The 22899-nt window shown below is 50.7% G+C and overlaps 1 protein-coding gene across 1 annotated transcript; it reads right to left on the bottom strand.

The window, feature by feature from the left end:
• Positions 1-281: 281 nt before the first annotated feature.
• Positions 282-22686, bottom strand: LOC118208334 (solute carrier family 2, facilitated glucose transporter member 1-like). Its single transcript, XM_035382911.1, has 10 exons — positions 22669-22686; positions 12835-12930; positions 11065-11225; positions 9565-9805; positions 7835-7997; positions 6774-6961; positions 5938-6042; positions 5585-5686; positions 4330-4533; positions 282-3520 (listed from the first exon to the last, which is right to left on the bottom strand). Exons 1-10 carry the CDS (start codon positions 22684-22686, stop codon positions 3317-3319), a joined length of 1482 nt encoding a protein of 493 aa, XP_035238802.1. The 3' UTR covers positions 282-3316.
• Between the last annotated feature and the right edge of the window lie 213 nt (positions 22687-22899).

Genomic DNA, 22899 nt, shown 5'->3' with positions numbered 1-22899 from the left:
GAGGACCTGCTGGCTTTCAAATTGAGGCTGCGGGGACGTTCGGTGGTTCAGGGTCTAAACTCTAAAGCATCAAAATACACTTCAGTGAACTCCAGAGCTGCGTTTACAGTGACCTTCATCACTGCAAACTGCAGACATGAATTCATTTATGGTAATTAAAAATGTACCACCCCTCTGGGTGTCTAACTGCAGTACTACATTTTTATGCATAATTAATATATAAACACAGACACACACACAACCAATGACAATGACACTCCACGAAAGACAGAAAACAGACAGGTTTTCACTGTGTGATTTTATTTAGATTAAATTTCCCAACTATCATACACATATCTTACAAAAGAAGGGGAAAAAAAGTAACTGTCAGGACAGTATCTCGTGTTGGCACATTTTTAATAACAAAATATCTTTCAACCCACCCTACCCCCACCCCCCCACCCCATTCTCACACAGAAACTCTTTTTTAGTATATAATCAAATTCTTTTAAAACACGCTAATAAATTAGACATCTAATACATATTATTTACCAGTCGCTGGTAAAATATAAGCATAAGTAGTTGTGATTGCAGTCATTCATTTTTTAAAAACTAAATATACTTTCTGAAATTAGTAAAAAGACTGGTATAGCCTGGTGAGCGTGTAGTTTTCTGAAAATACAACAGTGCTGTACACAAGAATGTTGCTCATATTCAGCTAGAAAGTAGAATACGTGCCATTTTATCTCTCGTTAAAAACGTGGATACTCTAATATTTATACTATTTACAGAACTCATCTAACTTTTTTTCTTAAAGGGATAGTTCACTTGCTGGAGTTTTTGACATTACTTCAGTTTTGGTGTACATTTTTGGAAAACATACACTAAAACCGGAATCAAAAACCCTGAGAAACTGAACTCTCTATCAGTGGAGAGACAGCTCACAGTAGCTACGTTATACAGTACAGGTAGTTAAAAAGTGCGTGTACACACGCACACGTATTTATTGCTAGACACAGAAGAACTAAAGGTCAGTGTGCTGACAACGACACACACAAAACAGGCCCGCTTTTCACTCTCCTGTGTTTGTGTGTTTTCAGTCAGCTGCTTCCATCAAACACACCATGTTGCCGTGACGAAAACTCACTCACGTCTGAAAGCTCTTCCCTCCCATTGGCTGTTCGAACCCCCTCCGCACATCCAAAACCATAACCATGACAACGGGCATGACACAAACGTTTCTCTGCAAGCCCTACTCCTGTCTGCCTCTGGACCAATCAGCATCAAGGGCTCGCACATGCTCACTTCATACACATGCCATGGGCCTCTCAGACAGTTTAGTGTTTAGTCTTGGTGAGGGAGAAACTGAACAGCAAACAGCAGCCAGTGGGGCTGAGTGGACCTCCACACCTTCCAGGAATCAACTTAGGCTGATCAAATTAGCCAATCGTCGTTAACATGTGAGATAGAAAATCCGCAAGGCTGCATTCCTCAGAGCAAGTGAGAGGGCGAGACATTCAGATTCCAAAGCACTTTCAGTGTGACCTGGAGGAATTTAAAAGCATTAAAAATGAGACTGAAAATAAAAATTCATCTTGGTCCCTCCTTTAAAAGACTCCTCGCGCCCTACAGCCGAACGAGCACGTCCACAACGCAGACAGAGCCAACCGCGACACAACAACGTCTCTTCAGCTAATGAACCTACAGGGACTGCTTCCTGTTTCCTGTGTGAAGGATGAACTTCCTGTGCATTCCAGGTCTGATCTGAATCTACACGTTTATGCCCAGGTGCCAGAGGGCAGTGCGGAAAACCAGTAGGGGAATCACACATATTAATAAAATAAAATAAAAAACGACACAGCAATAAAACTGACAAAAAAAAAAAACCAATACAGGGAACCCTACATTGTTAATGTAATAACGAACTAACAACACAAACAAGCGTGTTTAGTTATCAGTGAGTTACTGCATTATTGTTAACTACGCTTCATCAGAATACTTGCGATTACGCTACATTCGGATATTACATGATTGGGCCGTCACTGGATTGCTGACGAGTTGTAAGGTTCTTAGTTGCCAGAAAGGAGCTTTTTCAAGCACAATGCCCCAAAGCTGTTTACAGATCTGATGCCAGACAGACAGACAGACAGACAGACAGATAGGCAGGCAGGCAGGCAGACAGGCAGGGCCTTCTGACTGATAGATACTGCACACAGACAGGCAGACAGACAGACAGGCAGGCAGACAGGCAGACAGACAGACAGGCAGACAGGGCCTTCCAACTCATAAATACTGCGCACAGAAAGACTAGTGGGGCAATACCTTCAGTACGCTGGAATATTAATGGGAATTTTAATAAAAATACCCAAAAACAAACAGCGGGTGCATGTGCTGGTTCCCCCACCCCGGCCCCGCCCCTGCTCTGCCCCGCCTCGCCCCCTCGCTCAGGGAAGTTGGGTAATGAGCTGGAGGGGGGCAGTCTGGAAGCAGAGAGACCATCAAAGGGCTTCACTCATATATCTACCCCGGAGCAGAAAGAGCTCAGCTCTCCTGCCTGGGACCACTGGCTGTGAGATCAGACCCTGCTCAGGGGATTCCACACCGATCGGTCTGTCTGGAACCACGGCATCACGGGCATGGCCAGTTAAAATTTTCCTTTTATTATTTTGTCTCCAGAATAACCCCTAAGGATGCCAGCGTGCATATTAGCTTCCCTCATTTCGGCACAAAAAACATGCACCGCCATTTTGCCCAGAAAGTCCATGAGACTTTCCATTGCTCGAAGCTGGCCAATCAGCGTGAAATATCCCTTGACTGCTTTTTTGGTAATAATGTAGACTTATTATCTAGAGTTATTACACAGGCTTCTCTTCTACACAGACGGCCCTTTAGAATGTGTAAGTGGGGGAACTGAGCTGCCAAAATAATAAGAGGGCCTGTCAGTGGGGGGTCAGCTCTTACGGGGGGGGGGGGTAATAAGGGTTCTGTTCGGTTTTCCTGTGGCGGAACAGGGTTGGGGATGGAGGGAAGCTAGGCTCTGTTAGCCTACATCAGCGTGAGGAAAATAAAACCAAACTTGGCCTGCGTACAGTATGCGTTCCTGTGAAGCCCTCCAGCCCCGAGCCCTTTATCTGCTCTCACACCAGGCTGGCTCTGCACTCTCCCCACTAAAGAAGAAGAAAAAAAGAAAGAGAATGACATCATAACCGAGGCTGCCCCCTGCAGTCTGGGAGGAAGCACGCAGGCAGTGCGCGTGTCTGTCAGTCTGTCAGTAGTGTGCACCAGCGTGGGCGAGGAGGGGGGGGCTGGGCGGGGCCAGGCCAGGCGGGGGGGGGGCTCAGAGCTGGGAATCGGCCCCCAGGCTGTTCATCTCCTCCGGGGAGAACTTCTCCCCCCCCGCCCCGCCGGCCGTCTGCCGGAACCCAGCGGAGATCTCGTCGAACGTCCGGCCCTTGGTCTCCGGCACTTTGAAGTAGGTGAAGACGAAGAAGAAGAGCAGCATCACCGTGAAGATGATGAAGACGTACGGCCCACACAGTTTCTGGGGAGATGACAGAAAGAAAAAGATAGAGAAAAAGACAGAGAAAGAGAGAGGAATTCAGTTAAATTCAAGTACACACGGTCCAAGGCCCTCTATGAGTCTAAATGTTAAGTCTGGTTGATATTTATGAAAGTGGGCGTGGCCTATCGCATAATAACATATTTCATGTAAGCATTCATTGTTTTTGATACTGCTCTCAACAGCATCTCTTGTTGGTAGCCCCTTCAACAAAGCTCCACACCAAATATTGCCCTAAACGACCACAAGGTGTCGCAATTATCAAAAGTTACATGGAATCCCCTTTCATATAATACCATAACTCCAAATGCCCATAATTCACAGCAAATTTGCTCACAAAAATGAACATGGATGATAAGAGCATGACGGTCCAGCATAATTAACTTTCAGCGAATTTGCATAATGTATGAAGCAGTGTTCCCCACTCAGGCATTCTTGTTTTTTTGTGTGCTTTGCACCAAACTTGGTACAAAGCATGAGTGTACCTAAGCATATTTGGAAAATAAAAACCAGCTATATTGGGCAATAATTATGAGGGTGGTGAGCCAATGAATTTCAGATTGGGTGTAGCATATCACATTGATGGTTCTAACGTTCATCCAGTTCTCATCCAAAATGTATTATTATTGTTATTACTATTATTATTACTGTACTCAGTTTTGAAAGGGTCCACTGCCTGGTTGAGTCAGCAGACAGGACAGTAGGGCAGGTGTAAATTTGGGCAGGAAGAGGCGGGACTAACACAGGAAGTAGCAAACCGGGCCTAAAAATTGATGCGCTCATATCCTCACCTCCACATGCGGGAAGCACATGCCCACGATGAAGTTGGCGGTCCAGTTGGAGAAGCCGGCCACGGCGAAGGCGGAGGGCCGCGGGCCCTGACTGAACAGCTCGGCCACGATGAACCAGGGGATGGGGCCCGGCCCGATCTCGAAGAAGGCCACGAAGCTGAAGGTGGCCGCGATGCTGATGTACGACATCATATCCACCTGCTCCTGAGGAAGACCAGCCGGGACCGGAGTGAGTTACTGACCCCCCACCGGGACCGGAGCGAGTTACTGACCGCCCCACCGGGACGGGAGCGAGTTACTGACCCCCCCACCGGGACCGGAGCGAGTTACTGACCCCCCCGCCGGGACCGGAGTGAGTTACTGACCGCCCCACCGGGACCGGAGTGAGTTACTGACCGCCCCACCGGGACCGGAGTGAGTTACTGACCCCCCACCGGGACCGGAGTGAGTTACTGACCGCCCACCGGGACCGGAGTGAGTTACTGACCCACCACCGGGACCGGAGCGAGTTACTGACCCACCACCGGGACCGGAGCGAGTTACTGACCCCCCCACCGGGACCGGAGTGAGTTACTGACCCCCCACCGGGACCGGAGTGAGTTACTGACCCCCCACCGGGACCGGAGTGAGTTACTGACCCCCCACCGGGACCGGAGTGAGTTACTGACCCCCCCACCGGGACCGGAGTGAGTTACTGACCGCCCACCGGGACCGGAGTGAGTTACTGACCGCCCACCGGGACCGGAGTGAGTTACTGACCGCCCACCGGGACCAGAGTGAGTTACTGACTGCCCCACCGGGACCGGAGCGAGTTACTGACCCCCCACTGGGACCGGAGTGAGTTACTGACCGCCCCCCCGGGACCGGAGTGAGTTACTGACCGCCCCCCCGGGACGAGAGTGAGTTACTGACCCCCCACCGGGACTGGAGTGAGTTACTGACCACCCACCGGGACCGGAGTGAGTTACTGACCGCCCACCGGGACCGGAGTGAGTTACTGACCGCCCACCGGGACCGGAGTGAGTTACTGACCGCCCCCCCAATAAAGGAACTCTTCTAGTTAATAGATGAGCCCATGGTCTGGTATCAGCTAAGGCTCTGCTCTAGTGCATGGATGGGCTCTATGGTCTGCTATCAGTTTAAAGGACTGTTCTAGTGCATGGATGGGCTCTATGGTCTGCTATCTGTTTAAAGCACTGTTCTAGAGCATGGATCCATGAGGGGTGTGAGTGGTTGCCATGGTGAAGATGCTTACCAGCAGTGCCATGGCAACGGTCATTAGGACAGCTGAGACAGCCATTCCCATCAGGCCAATGAGATGCAGGGACCTGCGGCCGGCTCGCTCCACCACAAACAGCTACAGGAGAGAGAGAGGCACTGTCACAGACACCATACACACAGTATATACACATCATACACTATACACACACACACTCACATACATACACAAATGCACACGCACACACTCTCACACACACACACAAACATCATACGCACACACACACACACTAACATCATACACACACACTTTCTCACACACACACACACCCACCCACTCACAAAGACTCTCTCACACACACACACACACACGCACACTCACAGACGTACCGACACCACAGTGAAAGCAGTGTTGACCACTCCGGTGCCGATGGTGGCGTAGACGGGCTGAGAGACTCCAGCCTTCTCAAAGATCAGTGTGGAGTAATAAAACACCTGCAGAGACAGAGAGGGTTACAGCGCTGAGTGTGTGTGTGCGGTTATGTACAGTTAGCGTGTGCGGTTAGCATGTATAGTGTGTGTGCATGATGTGTATAGTGTGTATAGTGTGTGTGTATGGTGTGTATGGTGCGTAAGAGTGTCTGTACGATGTGTATAGTGTGTGTGTATGGTGTGTATAGTGTATGTGTATGGTGTGTATAGTGTGTGTGTATGGTGTGTATAGTGTGTGTGTGTTTAATGTGTATAGTGTGTGTATGGTGTGTATAGTGTGTGTATGATGTGTATGGTGTGTATAGTGAGTGTGTATGGTGTGTATGATGTGTATAGTGTGTGTGTATGATGTGTATAGTGTGTGTATGGTGTGTATAGTGTGTGTGTATGGTGTGTATGATGTGTATAGTGTGTGTGTATGATGTGTATAGTGTGTGTATGGTGTGTATGATGTGTATAGTGTGTGTATGGTGTGTATGACGTGTATAGTGTGTGTATAGTGTGTGTGTATGATGTGTATAGTGTGTGTATGACGTGTATAGTGTGTGTGTATGGTGTGTATGATGTGTATAGTGAGTGTGTATGATGTGTATAGTGTGTGTGTGTATGACGTGTATAGTGTGTGTATGGTGTATGAGACATGTATGGTGTGTGTGTAGTGTGTGTATGGTGTGTATGACGTGTATAGTGTGTGAGTATGATGTGTGTGTGTGTGCGGTTAGCAGCACACTCACGGCGTTGATGCCGGACAGCTGCTGGGACAGCTGCAGCATGACGGCGATGAGGAGCGGTTGGCGGTACAGCGGCGAGCGGAAGAGCTCCGGAATGGTGACCTTCTTCTCACGCATCATCTGCCTGCTCTCCTCCTTCATCTCCTGCATGTCCGCGCTCACGTCCGCCACCCCACGCAGCTTCTTCAGCACTGAGGGGGCACACGCATGTATTACACACGCACACATGTACATACACGCATATTACACACACACACACACGCAATGTAAACACACACATATTACACACGGATGTATGTACATACACGCATATTACACACACACACACACACACACACAATGTAAACACACACATATTACACACGGATGTATGTACATACATGCACATATTACACATGCATGCATGTATGTTGGTGTGTATGTGCATGTATGTTGGTGTGTATATGCATGTATGTAGATGCATGTATATAGATGTCCATGTATGGAGATGCGTATGTGCATGTATGTAGATGCGCGTGTATGTACATGTATGTGCATGTATGTAGATGCGCATGTATGTGCATGTATGTAGATGCGCATGTATGTGCATGTATGTAGATGCGCATGTATGTACATGTATGCGCATGTATGTAGATGCGCATGTATGTAGATGCGCATGTACGTGCATGTATGTAGATGTGCATGTATGTGCATGTATGTAGATGTGCATGTATGTAGATGCATGTATGTGCATGTATGTGCATGTATGTATATGTATGTGCATGTATGTAGATGCATGTATGTGCATGTATGTAGATGCGCATGTACGTGCATGTATGTAGATATGCATGTATGTATATGCGCATGTATGTAGATGCGCATGTATGTATATGTATGTGCATGTATGTAGATGCATGTATGTGCATGTATGTAGATGCGCATGTACGTGCATGTATGTAGATATGCATGTATGTATATGCGCATGTATGTAGATGCGCATGTATGTATATGTATGTGCATGTATGTAGATGTGCGTGTATGTAGATGTATGTGCATGTGCGCGTGTGCATGCGCGTGCAGCGTACCGCTCTTGGCCTTGTTCTCCTCGTTGCGGTTGATGAGCAGGAAGCGGGGGCTCTCGGGGCAGAAGGGCAGGACGGCGCACTGCACCACCGCCGGGATGGCCGTGAACCCCAACAGCAGCGGCCAGTACGCGGCGTTCCCCATGATGGACTCCATCCCGAACACCTGCAGGACGGCAAGCCGGTTACCCACCGACCACACACAGCCACAGCACAGCACGCTTACCCACCGACCACACACAGCCAGAGCACAGCACGGCAAGCCGGTTACCCACCGACCACACACAGCCAGAGCACAGCACGCTTACCCACCGACCACACACAGCCAGAGCACAGCACGGCAAGCCGGTTACCCACCGACCACACACAGCCAGAGCACAGCACGCTTACCCACCGACCACACACAGCCAGAGCACAGCACGGCAAGCCGCTTACCCACCGACCACACACAGCCAGAGCACAGCACGGCAAGCCGGTTACCCACTGACCACACACAGCCAGAGCACAGCACGGCAAGCCGGTTACCCACCGACCACACACAGCCAGAGCACAGCACGCTTACCCACCGACCACACACAGCCAGAGCACAGCACGGCAAGCCGGTTAACCATCGACCACACACAGCCAGAGCACAGCACGCTTACCCACCGACCACACACAGCCAGAGCACAGCACGCTTACCCACCGACCACACACAGCCAGAGCACAGCACGGCAGGCCGCTTACCCACCGACCACACACAGCCAGAGCACAGCACGCTTACCCACCGAGCACACACAGCCAGAGCACAGCACGCTTACCCACCGACCACACACAGCCAGAGCACAGCACGGCAAGCCGGTTAACCATCGACCACACACAGCCAGAGCACAGCACGCTTACCCACCGACCACACACAGCCAGAGCACAGCACGGCAAGCCGGTTACCCACCGACCACACACAGCCAGAGCACAGCACGCTTACCCACCGACCACACACAGCCAGAGCACAGCACGCTTACCCACCGACCACACACAGCCAGAGCACAGCACATTTACCCACCGACCACACACAGCCAGAGCACAGCACATTTACCCACCGACCACACACAGCCAGAGCACAGCACGCTTACCCACCGACCACACACAGCCAGAGCACAGCACGGCAAGCCGGTTACCCACCGACCACACACAGCCAGAGCACAGCACGGCAAGCCGGTTACCCACCGACCACACACAGCCAGAGCACAGCACGCTTACCCACCGACCACACACAGCCAGAGCACAGCACGGCAAGCCGGTTACCCACCGACCACACACAGCCAGAGCACAGCACGGCAGGCCGGTTACCCACCGACCACACACAGCCAGAGCACAGCACGGCAGGCCGGTTACCCACCGACCACACACAGCCAGAGCACAGCACGCTTACCCACCGACCACACACAGCCAGAGCACAGCACGGCAGGCCGCTTACCCACCGACCACACACAGCCAGAGCACAGCACGGCAAGCCGGTTACCCACCGACCACACACAGCCAGAGCACAGGAAGCCAGAGTTTAACAGGAAGGACACTCTACTGAACACCAGACCAGACTTCCTTTCGTAATACTTGAGCACTTGCGCAAGTGCAGTGCAGGGAAACCGTGCAGAAGTTCAGCTGTCTGCAGTGGGAAATCAGGACCATGACGGGGTGACGGGGGCGTGGGGCGTGGGGCGTGGGGCCCAATCAGAGAGGAGCGGCGCGCTCACCTGGGCGATGAGGATGCCGATGACCACGCCCAGCTGGTGCAGGGTGCCCAGCGCCCCCCGCAGGGCGGTGGGGGCGATCTCGCCCACGTACATGGGCACGAAGCCGGTGGACAGGCCCGAGTACAGCCCCACCACGAAGCGCCCGATGATCAGCATCTCAAAGGAGGTGGCCATCTTGGAGAAGCCCATGAGCGCGGCGGCGATGAAGGCCAGGACGTTAGCTATGAGCATCGAGTTCCTCCTGCGTGGGGGAGTATGTTTATTAATAATAATAATCATAATAATAATAATCATAATAATAATAATACTCTATGAAAGCCAAGAGTTCCTCCTGCGTGGGGGAGTATGTTTATTAATAACAACAACAATAATAACAATAAAATAAATAATAATAATAATAATATGCTATGAAGGCCAAGAGTTCCTCCTGCGTGGGGGAGTATGTTTATTAATAACAACAACAACAATAATAACAATAAAATAAATAATAATAATAATAATATAATAAAATAAATACATAATAATACCAATAATTACAATAACAATAATAATGATAACAATTAAAAAAAACAACAACAACAATTACAATAATAATAATAATATAATAATGTAGGGCAGTTGACAGAAGTCTGCCTCTTCTCAAACCCTCAGAGTAAAACAGACCGTTTGCTCTGCTGACAGGGAGTGTGGTGTGTGGTGTGGTGAGGAGGCAGCGCTCAGCTGCAAACCATCCGACGGGATCAGCATCATGTGACCCTCAGGTTCTCCACAATACCGTGTCATCACGTTCTGTATTGTTGGAAAGCTGATGTCATCTTAGAAAACCATATCATGGGTGTTTTTGGTGGCGAGTTGCTGACTACAGATCTTGATACTGATGGGTCAGCAGCCAGCCAGATACAGAGGTTAACCCAGTGTGATATGCTTAGTGCAGGCAGGATTATATTGATCTATACTGTTTTGCCATGATTGTGTCTTTATTTTATGACTTGGTGTTTTGCTCTGATATTTTTGTATGTATGTAAGTTTTTTTTTTGCATATAAGCTCAAATTTTGCACCATTGTATATTGCCATTATTACTAGACACACTAGAACAATAAACTGAATTCACTTTAACCTGGCATTCCTCTTTGACTCTTACCACTGCCCACATGGCAGTTTTCAGGTCCTGACATACTCATAGAACTCAGGATATCTACACCCCATAGTCACTCGCCTATACACTAGTGTCACAGCAGCATACAACATTGTATTTATGCATGCCACACAAGCCAAAGACACGTCTGCATCTACCAAGTTAGACAGCAACTCGTATGGAGCCACACTGCTGGCAGACAGCAGTCTCCTCCACCATGCATAACTGTTAGCAAGGGGACGGGGTACCGGGGGGTGCGTGATGGGGTACAGGGGGTGCGTGATGGGGTACGGGAGGTGGGGGGTGCGTGCGGGGTACAGGGGGTGCGTGATGGGGTACGGGGGGGGGGTGCGTGCGTCCCTACCTCCCCAGGTGATTGACGAACAGGCCCACGGAGAAGGAGCCGATGATGCCGCCCACGGAGAAGATGGAGACGGAGACGGACCACATGGTGGTGAGGGTCGCCTCGGGGATGGGCTCGCCGTAGCGCTCGATCCAGGTCTCATTGTAGAAGCTCTCGATGGTCTACGAAGGAAAACATCGCATTACAGCCGTACAGGCAGGTCACAGACAGTCCTAACACAGAGCGGCCTACACGACTTTAACGCTTTCGTTCACACAGAACCCACTGCCAGTCTCAGCGGGAGGAGAGAAAGCAGCGGAGCCTGCGGCGCTGCAGGACCCGGGTGGACTCCCCCGGAATTAGAGCGCGACTGCAGGTCCGTAGCGGTGTTTTTCCGGCTTTGGCCAGCAGGTGGCGACAGTGATCTCTCACCGGGAGGCAGGCTCCTGACTCCTCCCCCTGGGCTCTGTGTTGATAAACAAACCTTGGTCCCGCCCACACCCCCCCCCCGACCCCCACCCCCCTCCTCCGTTACACCTTGCGGAATGTGGTGTAGGACTGTCCAGAGCGCAGAGTACTGACAGCCCACATGACCCCCCCCCTCCCCCCCTCGCCGGGGCGGGCATGACCTGTACAGTATGCTTACCACGCACCCTCCTCTAAACACTCAGGAGCTCGCCCAGCTAAAGGCCAGGCATGGCGCCAGGCTGTCACATGCCCACTGCTGTCTGTGCGTCAGTCTGTCCTTCTGTCTGTCTGTCCATCTGCTGTCCTTCTGTCTATCTGTCTGTCTGTCTGTCCCTCTTCTGTCAGTCTGTCTGTCCCTCTGCTGTCTGTCTGTCAGTGTGCAGCTCACCCTGCTCACCCCAGTAACTCCACACACACAGAACCAGTACGGGTCCCCCTGCCCTAACATCACAGGGCATTAAAACCAGGGTTTCCCCCCAGGCGGGGTGCGGTGAGCCATGGTGCTCACACGGTGTAGCCCACACCAGACCTGCTGACAGCATGACCACACTGTGCAAGTTCTGTTACACAGCCCTGGTTTATTTGACTGATTTGAGATAAGCTCACGCAGACCAGAGTCTGAGCTTTCAGTGATTTCTCTCTGTTTGCGGAGGTGCTCGCGGGTTCGCTGTTAACAGCCGGGGCGAAACCATGGAAACCAATACGCCTGAACGCGGGCCGCTGATCTCTGGGAGTCCCAGGTGCGGGCTGTGACATCACACCTGACAGCACACCTGACTGGAGGCCGGCGGTGGCTCTGCATGCAGGCCCTTCTATGGGCTGGAAACAGCCTGCAGCCGGGGCCTGCTCCTACGCAGCGTCTCGGACACGCGCACTTTCCTAAAAATAGCGGGAACCTGGAAGGGGCGGGGTTAGGAGAGCATGGCTGCGGTACAGCGGGACAAACCTACACCCTTCAGGGAGGCTCACAAGTGATTTTAAAAATTGTGTCATCGGTTTTTAAACCAAAACACGGGATGGCACCTGAATGTATACAAGCATGCTCACAGATTACCGGAGTAATGGTCCTGTTCTTCTGGGCTGCTCTGTGTCCCAAAAAAAAAAAAACCAGGGAACAGTTTGTTTTTAGATTGTATGCCCCAAAACCCAGAACAGTCCGATGTTTTTTTTTTTTTTTTAATCACAACTTCCTTTTTTGTAAAGCGCTTTCTGTTACAGACACGTATTAAAAGTAAATAAATGTAAATAAATGAAGTTAAAATAAACAGACCCGCGCCCCGCCGGGCCCCGCCCCGCCCCGCCGCGCAGGCCACTAAAACTCACCTTCTCAGGAGCGTTGATGACGCCTGTGTTGTAGCCGAACTGCAAGGAGCCAATCACAGCAGCCCCCACCGCCAGCATCAGCTGCACTGTCACTTGCTGCATAGACAGAAACACACACAAACAAAGAAGAAAACATGAATCAGCTGCAGTGTAGTATCATGGGTAAGGAGCTGGTCTTGTAACCTATGGGTCCCAGGTTCAATTCCCAGGTAGGGCACTGCTGTTGTAGCCTTGAGCAAGGTACTTAACCCACAGTGCTTCAGTATGTATCCAGCTGTATTAATGGATGCAGTGTAAATGTTGTGTAAAAGGTTGCGCAAGTTGCTCTGGGTAAGAGCGTCTGCTAAATGTCTGTAATGTAATGTAATGAATTTGACTCTGGATAACTGGTGCTCAATGAGGATTGTACCTTATCTAACCAATGTTCTGTTGCTGTGCCAATGACTCTCATTGACTCATTGTACATCACATGGGATTAAAGCGTCTGCCAAATAAAATGCAATGTAAACAAATGAATGGACAGCAGTTCTTAGACTGGAACTGTGTTCTGTGTTCTGCGTTTAACATGCACCAAAACAAGGAGGATTAGCGCTACGCTAAACCAAATCAAAAACACACTAAAGTGCTGAGGTCCTGAGAGTGCACCGCTGCACACTGTTCTGCAGTGGAGCCGTCAGGCCTGGGCCTTCAGCCCAAATGCATCTGTTTAGCACTCAAAGTCCGATACAGTATCGCACTCACTGCATGCGCAGATCAGGGCGCTCCTGCCAGCTCACCCGTGCACACGCGCGGATAGCTCTGTGTGAGTGACAGACGGGAAATGGACTGCAGACACCTGTCAGCTAATCGCTAACGCAGATAATTCAGTTCAGTACCATTAATAATAATGATAATAATATTGATAATGGAGGTTATGGGTTTGTTTTGAAAGCCACTACAAAGAAAAGCCAGCAAAGGGAGACTCAGCCAGGGGAAGCTTTACCTCAGAGTGAGTGCAGCGGCGGCAGAGCAGCTAGCTATTCCAGGCTTGTGTGCACAGAGAGGGACGGGAGCCCTGGGTCCATACTGTGGTATGCAATTCACGTTTGAACTGCGCAGCGCCCCTGGACCCCCCTGCAATGTTTTGGGCTAAGCCCCCAGTGTCCTCAAATCCTAGCAACACCCCTGCCGTTCTACAAGCATAGTGGGCTTCATATCTAACATTCTTAACAGATTTTACTTGAGAATTTGAGACTAAACTAAGATTAGACGCCGTCCGTGCAGTCACCGCTGTCTGCGCTGAGATCTGAAACACCCTCCGTGCAGTCACCGCTGTCTGCGCTGAGATCTGAAACACCCTCCGTGCAGTCACCGCTGTCTGCGCTGAGATCTGAAACACCCTCCGTGCAGTCACCGCTGTCTGCGCTGAGATCTGAAACACCCTCCGTGCAGTCACCGCTGTCTGCGCTGAGATCTGAAACACCCTCCGTGCGGTCACCGCTGTCTGCGCTGAGATCTGAAACACCCTCCGTGCAGTCACCGCTGTCTGCGCTGAGATCTGAAACACCCTCCGTGCAGTCACTGCTGTCTGCGCTGAGATCTGAAACACCCTCCGTGCAGTCACCGCTGTCTGCGCTGAGATCTTGATGCGTTACAGCACAGTAACAGCATCCTGAAATGTAGAGGAGCCCTGAGCAGCAGTACAGAGGAGCAGCAAGAGTGTGTGCGTGTGAGTATGTGAGTGAGTGTGTGTGTGTGTGTGTTTGCGTGTGTGTGAGTGCATGTGTGTGTGCATGTGTGTGCGTGTGTGCATGTGTGTGTGTGTTCATGTGTGCGGCACATAGTTGCAGTGTTCAGATAAAACTGATATTAGCTCTACATTTGAGATCCAGTGAGAAGTTTAACTAGATATGGTGGTTTGTGCAGACGGGACTCATCCCCACTCTGTGCAGAGGTTAACACCTCCTGAGGGGTCAGGGGTCAGAGGTCAGCCTGCAAGCTCCCTGCTGAGAGCATTACATCAGCAGACCTCTCTACAGACCGCTGTTAATCTGGCTCCTCCCACATTCCTGCCAGCTGAATGACAGCCAATCGGCAGAGGGAAGCTGCTCCTCACCCCACACACACTCATACACTCACACTTTATTACTCCCTACAGGGAAATTAATTATGTCTGCAGCATAAAGACCATACACAGCAAGCTCAACTAAGACCAACAGGGCTGGATGCTCAGCAACCTCACAGATAATATAATAATAATAATAAGCTTTATTTATATAGCACCTTTCATACATAAAATGTAGCTCAAAGTGCTTTACATTCAGCACTAAGATCAAAGCAATTACAAAGAATTGAAAAGATAAAAATACCAAATACAGAAATACAACACTCCCATGAGCCTTCAGAGATCGTATGAAATGTGCATCCAGTGATGAACACAATCACTGCACAACCCGACTGGGATCATATGAAATATGTAATGCTTATTTAAGAACCCCTGTAATATTCAACAATGTAGCCAAGACCTCGGAGTTATGCCCCGTAAGGAAATGAATGTTCCCCAGCACCTCTGAAACATGGGAGTCACAGTGCCTAGGAGAGTGCCTGTTCAGCTTTCTAAGAGGAAATGGTCAAAACTTTTCCACTGTTCAAATCCCCAGCACTTTGTCACCAGATCCCAGGTCATGTGACTGACCCAGTGACAGTTCTTCCTCTCACACATCACCTGCATTAAGCGAGTAAGCACGGCCTAAATGATTTTTAATCTCTGTCCTGAAAGCCAGAGGCCACTGTGCCAGTATTTTACTGAAAGCGGCAACACAGGCTTATTTTTAATCTTATTTTATTTAAGCCCATTAATAATACAGACGTGTGTCCAGCCCCAGATATCCCTGCTTTATTTCAGCTCACTCGACCGGGGCTCGTAATCTCAGTATCTGCAGTTAAATATTTAGCTGCGCAGAGTGTGTCAGCTGAAGTGCAGACCGTGCGAAACGGCTCTGGATAAGGACGTGCGCTAAGCATCTGAAAATGAATCAACACAGAGGCGCACGGGTCATCTCCCAGTTTAACCCCGTGGCTCCAGCGTGCACAGCATGCTGGGAAACGCTGGCGGGGTGATCAGCACCCTCTGTATAAACATTACAGAGCGTCGCCATGGCGCCCTGAAAGTGTAAACGGATACGGCGGATGCTTTCCGCCCTGGGGAATTCATGCGTCACCACAGAGGCTAACGCACGGGCCCCAGGCCCCGCCCCCTGCAGGACGGCGGCCAATCGCAAGGGCCGCAGCCGGGGTCACTGAGTCCACAGTGCACAGCGGTTGAACCAGCTCCAGAACAAGAAACAGACCCCCCATTACATTACATTACATTTATTTGGCAGACGCTTTAATCCAAAGCGACGTACAAAAAGTGCATTTCATGGTCATAGACAACTGCTAAACACAGGTTCAGTAAGATACAATACTTATTTTGTACAGCTATTTCTAGCCAAGAACACAGTTTAGTTCACACAGTGAACACTATTCAGACCTAACCTCTGCAAAGCCAACGAGGGAGAAGAATAAGCTACAGTATTAGGACAAATACAAATTACCAAAAAGTGCTGGGATGGGGCAACATGTAACAAGTGTCATACAGAAGGGTCCCTGGGCATCGGCCCCACCCCACTGCGCTGTGTGTCAGCAGCACAGGAGCCCCTCTGACACAGGAGCACAGGCGCCCCTCTGACACAGGAGCACAGGAGCCCCTCTGACACAGGAGCACAGGAGCCCCTCTGACACAGGAGCACAGAGCCCCTCTGACACAGCAGCACAGGCGCCCCTCTGACACAGGAGCACAGGATCCCCTCTGACACAGGAGCACAGGATCCCCGCTGACACAGGAGCACAGGCGTCCCTCTGACAAAGGAGCACAGGCGTCCCTCTGACACAGGAGCACAGGCGCTCCTCTGACACAGGAGCACAGGAGCCCCTCTGACACAGGAGCACAGGATCCCCGCTGACACAGGAGCACAGGATCCCCTCTGACACAGGAGCACAGGATCCCCTCTGACACAGCAGCACAGACGCCCCTCTGACACAGGAGCACAGGATCCCCTCTGACACAGCAGCACAGGCACCCTTCTGACACAGGCGTCCCTCTGACACAGGAGCACAGGATCCCCTCTGACACAGCAGCACAGGCACCCTTCTGACACAGGCGTCCCTCTGACACAGGAGCACAGGATCCCCTCTGACACAGCAGCACAGGCACCCTTCTGACACAGGAGCCCCTCTGACACAGGAGCACACGGAAGCTCTCCGTCAGTCAGGGGGACACGTTCAGTTTGAAAGACACCGTCAGTAATGAACACTGTTAGCTGCTTTTAATGTAAACACACACACACTCACTCATACGCTCACACGCTCACACACACACGCTCACACACACAAGCTCACACACACACACGCTCACACACACACACGCACGCTCACACACTCTCTCTGTCTCTCTCTCTCTCTCTCTCTCGCAGGACGCAGTGATTGGTACATGCGTGCTCAGCCTTGAAACAGCCCACTGTGGCCTGTTACAGTCACCTTTCCCCCAAATACTGCGGAGAAAGAGGCTCCACTCTCCCCCTCAGGCGATCAGCACACAGGGACTCAGTCCTGAACACCACTGCCACGGTAACACCACCGCACAGCACAGCGTGCACAGCGTCCCCCACACTGGACTTACAGGGCCTGAATTTAAACACAGCCCTTTTCCTGAAATGAACCTTAACCTTAACGCCTTACGGAAGCTGAAAATCCTGGCTAGCTATCGCACTAGTTTTTTCCCCAAAAGAACCGTGTAGTTTGGGAGCAGTTTGATGGCAAAATGATGATACTTCCTTTGGACGCTACGACAAGCCTTTTTTCTTTTACAGGTAAAAGAACACTTTAAAACAGTCACAAGCGAAAACTAGCGCGGAAAATTTGAGCCGAGTAAGACCCACCCAACATTCTCTTCACTAAGAGGACCCTGCATCTCCACGTTCTGAACCTGAGAGTGTGCTCAGGCACAGTCATCACCATGGAGACGGCCAGGCACAGAGCCGTGAGGACAGTGCCGTACTTGGACTGTCTCCAGGATACGCAGGGCTCTGCAAGAGGGGAACAAGTGAAAGGACCACCGAACACTTTCACAGCAAAACATGACCAATCCTGCGCTGTGAGAAAAAACTCTCAGCAAAACAACCAATCCCACGCAGTGAGAAAACTGGGCTGGAATTTGGGCTGGGAGCAGCGACAGGGTAAATCAGTCAGTTCTGTAAACCTTCTGTTCAGCTGCCTGCCTGCATCGTATCCTCAGCTAAACCATCGACCAGAGGCCCTCTCCCAGACTCCCTCTCCCTTACGCAGAAAAGGGAAAAAACTTCAGTATTCACTGTACAGGCCCATAACTGGAAAGCACCATTTGACTGGTGAACTACTTAAAACCTTAAAAGGCCCTTTAAACTTGTGGCTAACAGCCCTGCTGATTACAAAATGGAAACACAAACTAAGGCTCAGTTTTTTTGTAGGATAGTCTAATTTTGCCCAGCCCTGTTTGCTGAAGACTCCCCTGCCACACACACACACAGACACACGAGCGCGCGCGCGCACACACACACACACACACAGAGACACACACACACACATACACAGAGTCTGGATGCTGGAGCAGCTGGGCTGAAGGGGGGATGTAGAGTCACAGGTCAGCTCAGAAGCCCTTAGCTGTGTGGGACTCAAGCACAGGGCCGCACAGAGGAACAGGGAGACACACAGGAGACCTGGAGCAGAGAACGTGTGAAACTGAAACGGCTCCCCACAAAATGCACAGGATTTAGCCCCGCCCCCGAGCTGCAGGGGCTCCATTCCACAGGGCATTAGCCTGCAGGGAGAACAGCCTGTAAGCCCGTTAGGGGTTCAGCCAATAAGCAACATCACTCACAAACGCATGAACAGCAACTGAGGCTGTACTCGTGCTGGTAGATGGGAAACACACACACACGTGCGCGTGTGCGCGCATGCACACACACACACACACACACGCGCCCTCTCTAAGAGAGCAGGAGCAGTGCAGGCAGGAGTTTGAGGTGCTGGTCACGCTCTTTAAGCTCTCTCACAGGACTGCTCTCCTTGGGTCCGGGCCGCAAGCAGACCCAGGAGCGGGACAGGCCTGAGACAGGGGGGACAGGCCTGAGACAGGGGGACAGGCCTGAGACACGGGGGACAGGCCTGAGACAGGGGGACAGGCCTCAGACACGGGGGACAGGCCTCAGACAGGGGGGACAGGCCTGAGACAGGGGACAGGCCTCAGACAGGGGGACAGGCCTGAGACAGGGGGACTGGAGACTGAGAGACTGAGCAGAGCTGCGTTTGTGCGTCTGTGTGAGGAGGAACCGCAGCTTTGGCTAACCCAGGCCGTCGGCTCAGGGCCTGGCAGCGGTGGCAGCGTACGGGCCGTCCCAGCCAAAACACACCACCTACCTAAGAGAGAGCTACGCTGCCCGAGTCACGTCTCCCTGCTCAGGTTTCGGGGAGGGGGGGGTGATGACAGCCCTGGCACTGCCTTTGTCCTCAGTAGCCGAAGCACACGCATTCTTTACCCGCACAGGTATCGTATGTGAACAGCAGATTCACCTGTACAGGCATCGTATATGAGCACAGCTGATTCACCTGTACAGGCATCGTATATGAGCACAGCTGATTCACCTGTACAGGCATCGTATATGAGCACAGCAGATTCACCTGTACAGGCATCGTATATGAGCACAGCAGATTCACCTGTACAGGCATCGTATGTGAACAGCAAATTCACCTGTACAGGCAGCGTATATGAGCACAGCTGATTCACCTGTACAGGCATCGTATATGAGCACAGCTGATTCACCTGTACAGGTACTGTATGCGAACACAGCAGATGCACCTGTACAGGTACAGTATGTGAACACAGCAGATGCACCTGCACAGGTACCGTATGTGAACACAGCTGATGCACCTGCACATGTACCGTATAAGAACCCAGCGGAGAGTTGCCGTGCAGTCATAGAGGTCATCCAGGAGTACAGGAACCCCAACACGCATCCGGCTTCTGTGACTGCAGCTAAAAGCCCCTTTTCCTGCTATTCTATGCACAATAACATCACCCCCCGACCACCCCCCCCCTCCACACACACCTCCCCCCACACACCCTTACACTGTGACAGGGGTTAACGCTCAGAACCCAGTGCTGGACACACACCAGAGCCTGGAGACGGCTCTCTGCTTCAAACAAGCGTCCCCCTAAAGCTCCCCCTGTCCCTCTCTGTGTGAGGTAATCTCCTCTTCACTTCCCCATAACTCATTAGGCCACATTAGTGCAGACTAACTGAGAGGGGCCCCCTCCCCAAGCACACTGGAGCAGAGAACTCCGCTTTGTGCCGGACCGCCACACATCTCCATTACGCAACGAGCGCTGTCAAACGGCCCAATCAGACGGCCCGAACGGCCCGGGAAGGCACAAACCCTGTTACAGCCAAATGGTTTCATTTCAGCCATTTTCAAACGCCACCTACTGTGAGCTTGACTATCGGCAGTTCTGCCTTTCATCGAGCAACCAGGCAGGACCAACAAGCTTTGTGGCCATGTTTAAAATATCAGCCAGCATGTTTACACTTGGTTTGACGGTATTTCCGACAGCCGGCACTCCTGAAGCAAAACGCAGGCACGTTCAGTTAATACCGTAAGCGTTTCTGAGTCACGTCGACACAAGGAACGGATCGATTACACACTCCGCACGAATGTGCTGAAGTACCCCAGCGGCTGAACTCCGGTGACCCTTTCCACCTTAGAAACAGGAAGTATGATCTGTCTCTGAGGACCAGATGTAAACAAAGTATTGTCTGGGGGGAAATGAAAGTATCTTGGCAAGAGACAAAGCCTTTCATACACACCCGCACTCCGACACCAGGGATCACAGAAGACCAAGACACCGTACTAATGAGCAAGGAGTGAGTACTGTGGCATAAGTAATGGGGGGCTTTTAACTGTCACTTTTGAAACGTCAAGTGTAGTTACCTGTGCGGGGGCCTCTAAACCGAAGCCTGTTGGAGATGGAGAGCTCCTGAAAAAAGCTGACGTGTGAAAGGGATCAAGCACCTGACAAACCGGTGACACTAATCCTGGAGCAGGATTTAATCCTGGCCGCTGGCAGTTTCAGACCACAACAAACAGCAATTGCCATAGCGCGCACCTACACGCACACAAACAAACCCGCGCGCGCGCGCACGCACAGACACAGAGCTGACTGGAGCCTGGGGGTTTTCGCAATGCAAACAAGTTGTCATAACAGCGTTTCTCCTCCGCGTGTTACGCGTGTGTTTCGGTAGCAACCAACAATTTCCTTTCGTGCATGATAAACTGGGCGAGTAACTTTTCGAAACCGACCAGAGATGTAAATATTGACCTCGAGAATTTTACTTTCGCCAAAGAAAGTGAGTTTGAGGTATTCGGCCATGACAGTTGTCCTTAACCAAAAAGCGCCTCGTTGTCATAAATGGAGACGCAGAGGCGAAGCGCTGGAAAGCCGGGTCAAGGCACTAACACCCGCCTGGAACGACGCCACGACAGCCCGTTCTCAGGCCCTGCACATATTGTCCACCCACTGGCCTCGTCTGACCCGCAATAACACGGCGATGCTTTTCTGTCCCAGTGAAAACCAATGCAAGACGTAAATGGTAAATGGACTGCATTCATATAGCGCTTTTATTCGAAGCGCTTTACAACTGATGCCTCTCATTCGCCCATTCACACGCAATTAGGGGTCAGGTGTCTTGCTCAGGGACACTTCGACACGGGGCGGGGGATCGAACCGGCAACCTTCCAGAAAACCGCTCTTACCTCCTGAGCTATGTCGCCCCCAAGACGTTCGCTTGGTTTCATCACAGTCTGCCGCTAAAGCACGCGCTGTTCGAGTCGCGGTAAGACGGAGCAAATGACGACAGGGCAATAACACCTATCAAGGATAGGAGGTTATTTTCCATCCTACGCGTATTTTCCAGCGTTATCTGGAACGCAGCTTTACTGTATATGGACCGTGTTTGTGCGTCGTCGGTGCATTGCAAACATTTAATTAAGTTCCAACCGCAATAGGTAAGGTTAATTAAACATTTACTTTAATTTAGCCCACTGCAAATGCGTCAGTAACAACAAATGGAAAGGGACAGTCTATGCCGAAAATACTTATGTAAATATAGGACGTCAGTAAATTCTTTTAAACATTTTAAACAAAATGTTAAACATGATTTTAGACATACAGTCCATTGTAGACGTTCCTAAGCGACGTCCGGAAAATGAAGCAAAGCAAACATATATCGTAATAAAGCAAGCACGTCTATTTGGCTAACGCTAGGCAACAAGGTTTGTGCAATATCTGAAGTTTTAAAAGTAGCGTAGTAATACATAACCCCCCAATGCTAAACGGCGATCGCTGCTGGTGACAAAACTAGCGAGGAAGCGGACAGCTGCAGAGTCCGCCACGCAGCGCAAAACGTCCAGTTCACCGTGGCACGAATGTCACACTAGTTCCTAAACTAGACTAATGTATCCAACCAGTCTACATGACACGACATTTGTACTCAGCCACATAGTAGTGTTCGGCTCTGCTTTCCCATTTAGCCAAATGCAAGTTGACATCATAAGTTATACTAACGTTGTCGCTAATAACTTTGCTTACGTTGGTGCGTAACGAGGCTGACTCGTGAACCAGCAAGCTAGTCAATGAGCCAGAAGGGTAATTATTACGGCTAAATTAAAATGACAATTTTTTTGCTAATTTGGGATAGCTAATTGAATAGGTAAAATCATTACCTTTCCGCTTGATTCCATCGTGGTTGATAGTCTACTGCCTCCTTTGAAACTGTCTCTCTGTGATTTAGAAGTGTTTTCCTTTCTACTCAGTCTCAAAACACTATTGCTGTGTTACTTTCCGTCGTTTTTATTGCTGAAAAACTGCTTTGAATTAGCATGCACGTCAGCTAGCCAACGTAAATGGACCTTTAAATGCTAGCCAGTTACAACGATGGCCAAAGTGCTAACGCT

Source organism: Anguilla anguilla, chromosome 11 (genome assembly GCF_013347855.1).
Source record: "Anguilla anguilla isolate fAngAng1 chromosome 11, fAngAng1.pri, whole genome shotgun sequence".
Lineage (NCBI taxonomy): Eukaryota > Metazoa > Chordata > Actinopteri > Anguilliformes > Anguillidae > Anguilla > Anguilla anguilla.
Note: the sequence above shows the minus strand (reverse complement) of the source record. Positions and strands in the feature narration are given on the sequence as shown.

Bases quoted from the DNA above. Each gene is read 5' to 3' on its own strand.
- LOC118208334 (XM_035382911.1), bottom strand. The intron at 6,043-6,773 runs GTGAGTGTGCTG...CTGTCTCTGCAG, and splicing joins AGCTGTCCGGCATCAACGCC to GTGTTTTATTACTCCACACT. The intron at 3,521-4,329 runs GTGAGGATATGA...TCATCTCCCCAG, and splicing joins TGTGCTTCCCGCATGTGGAG to AAACTGTGTGGGCCGTACGT.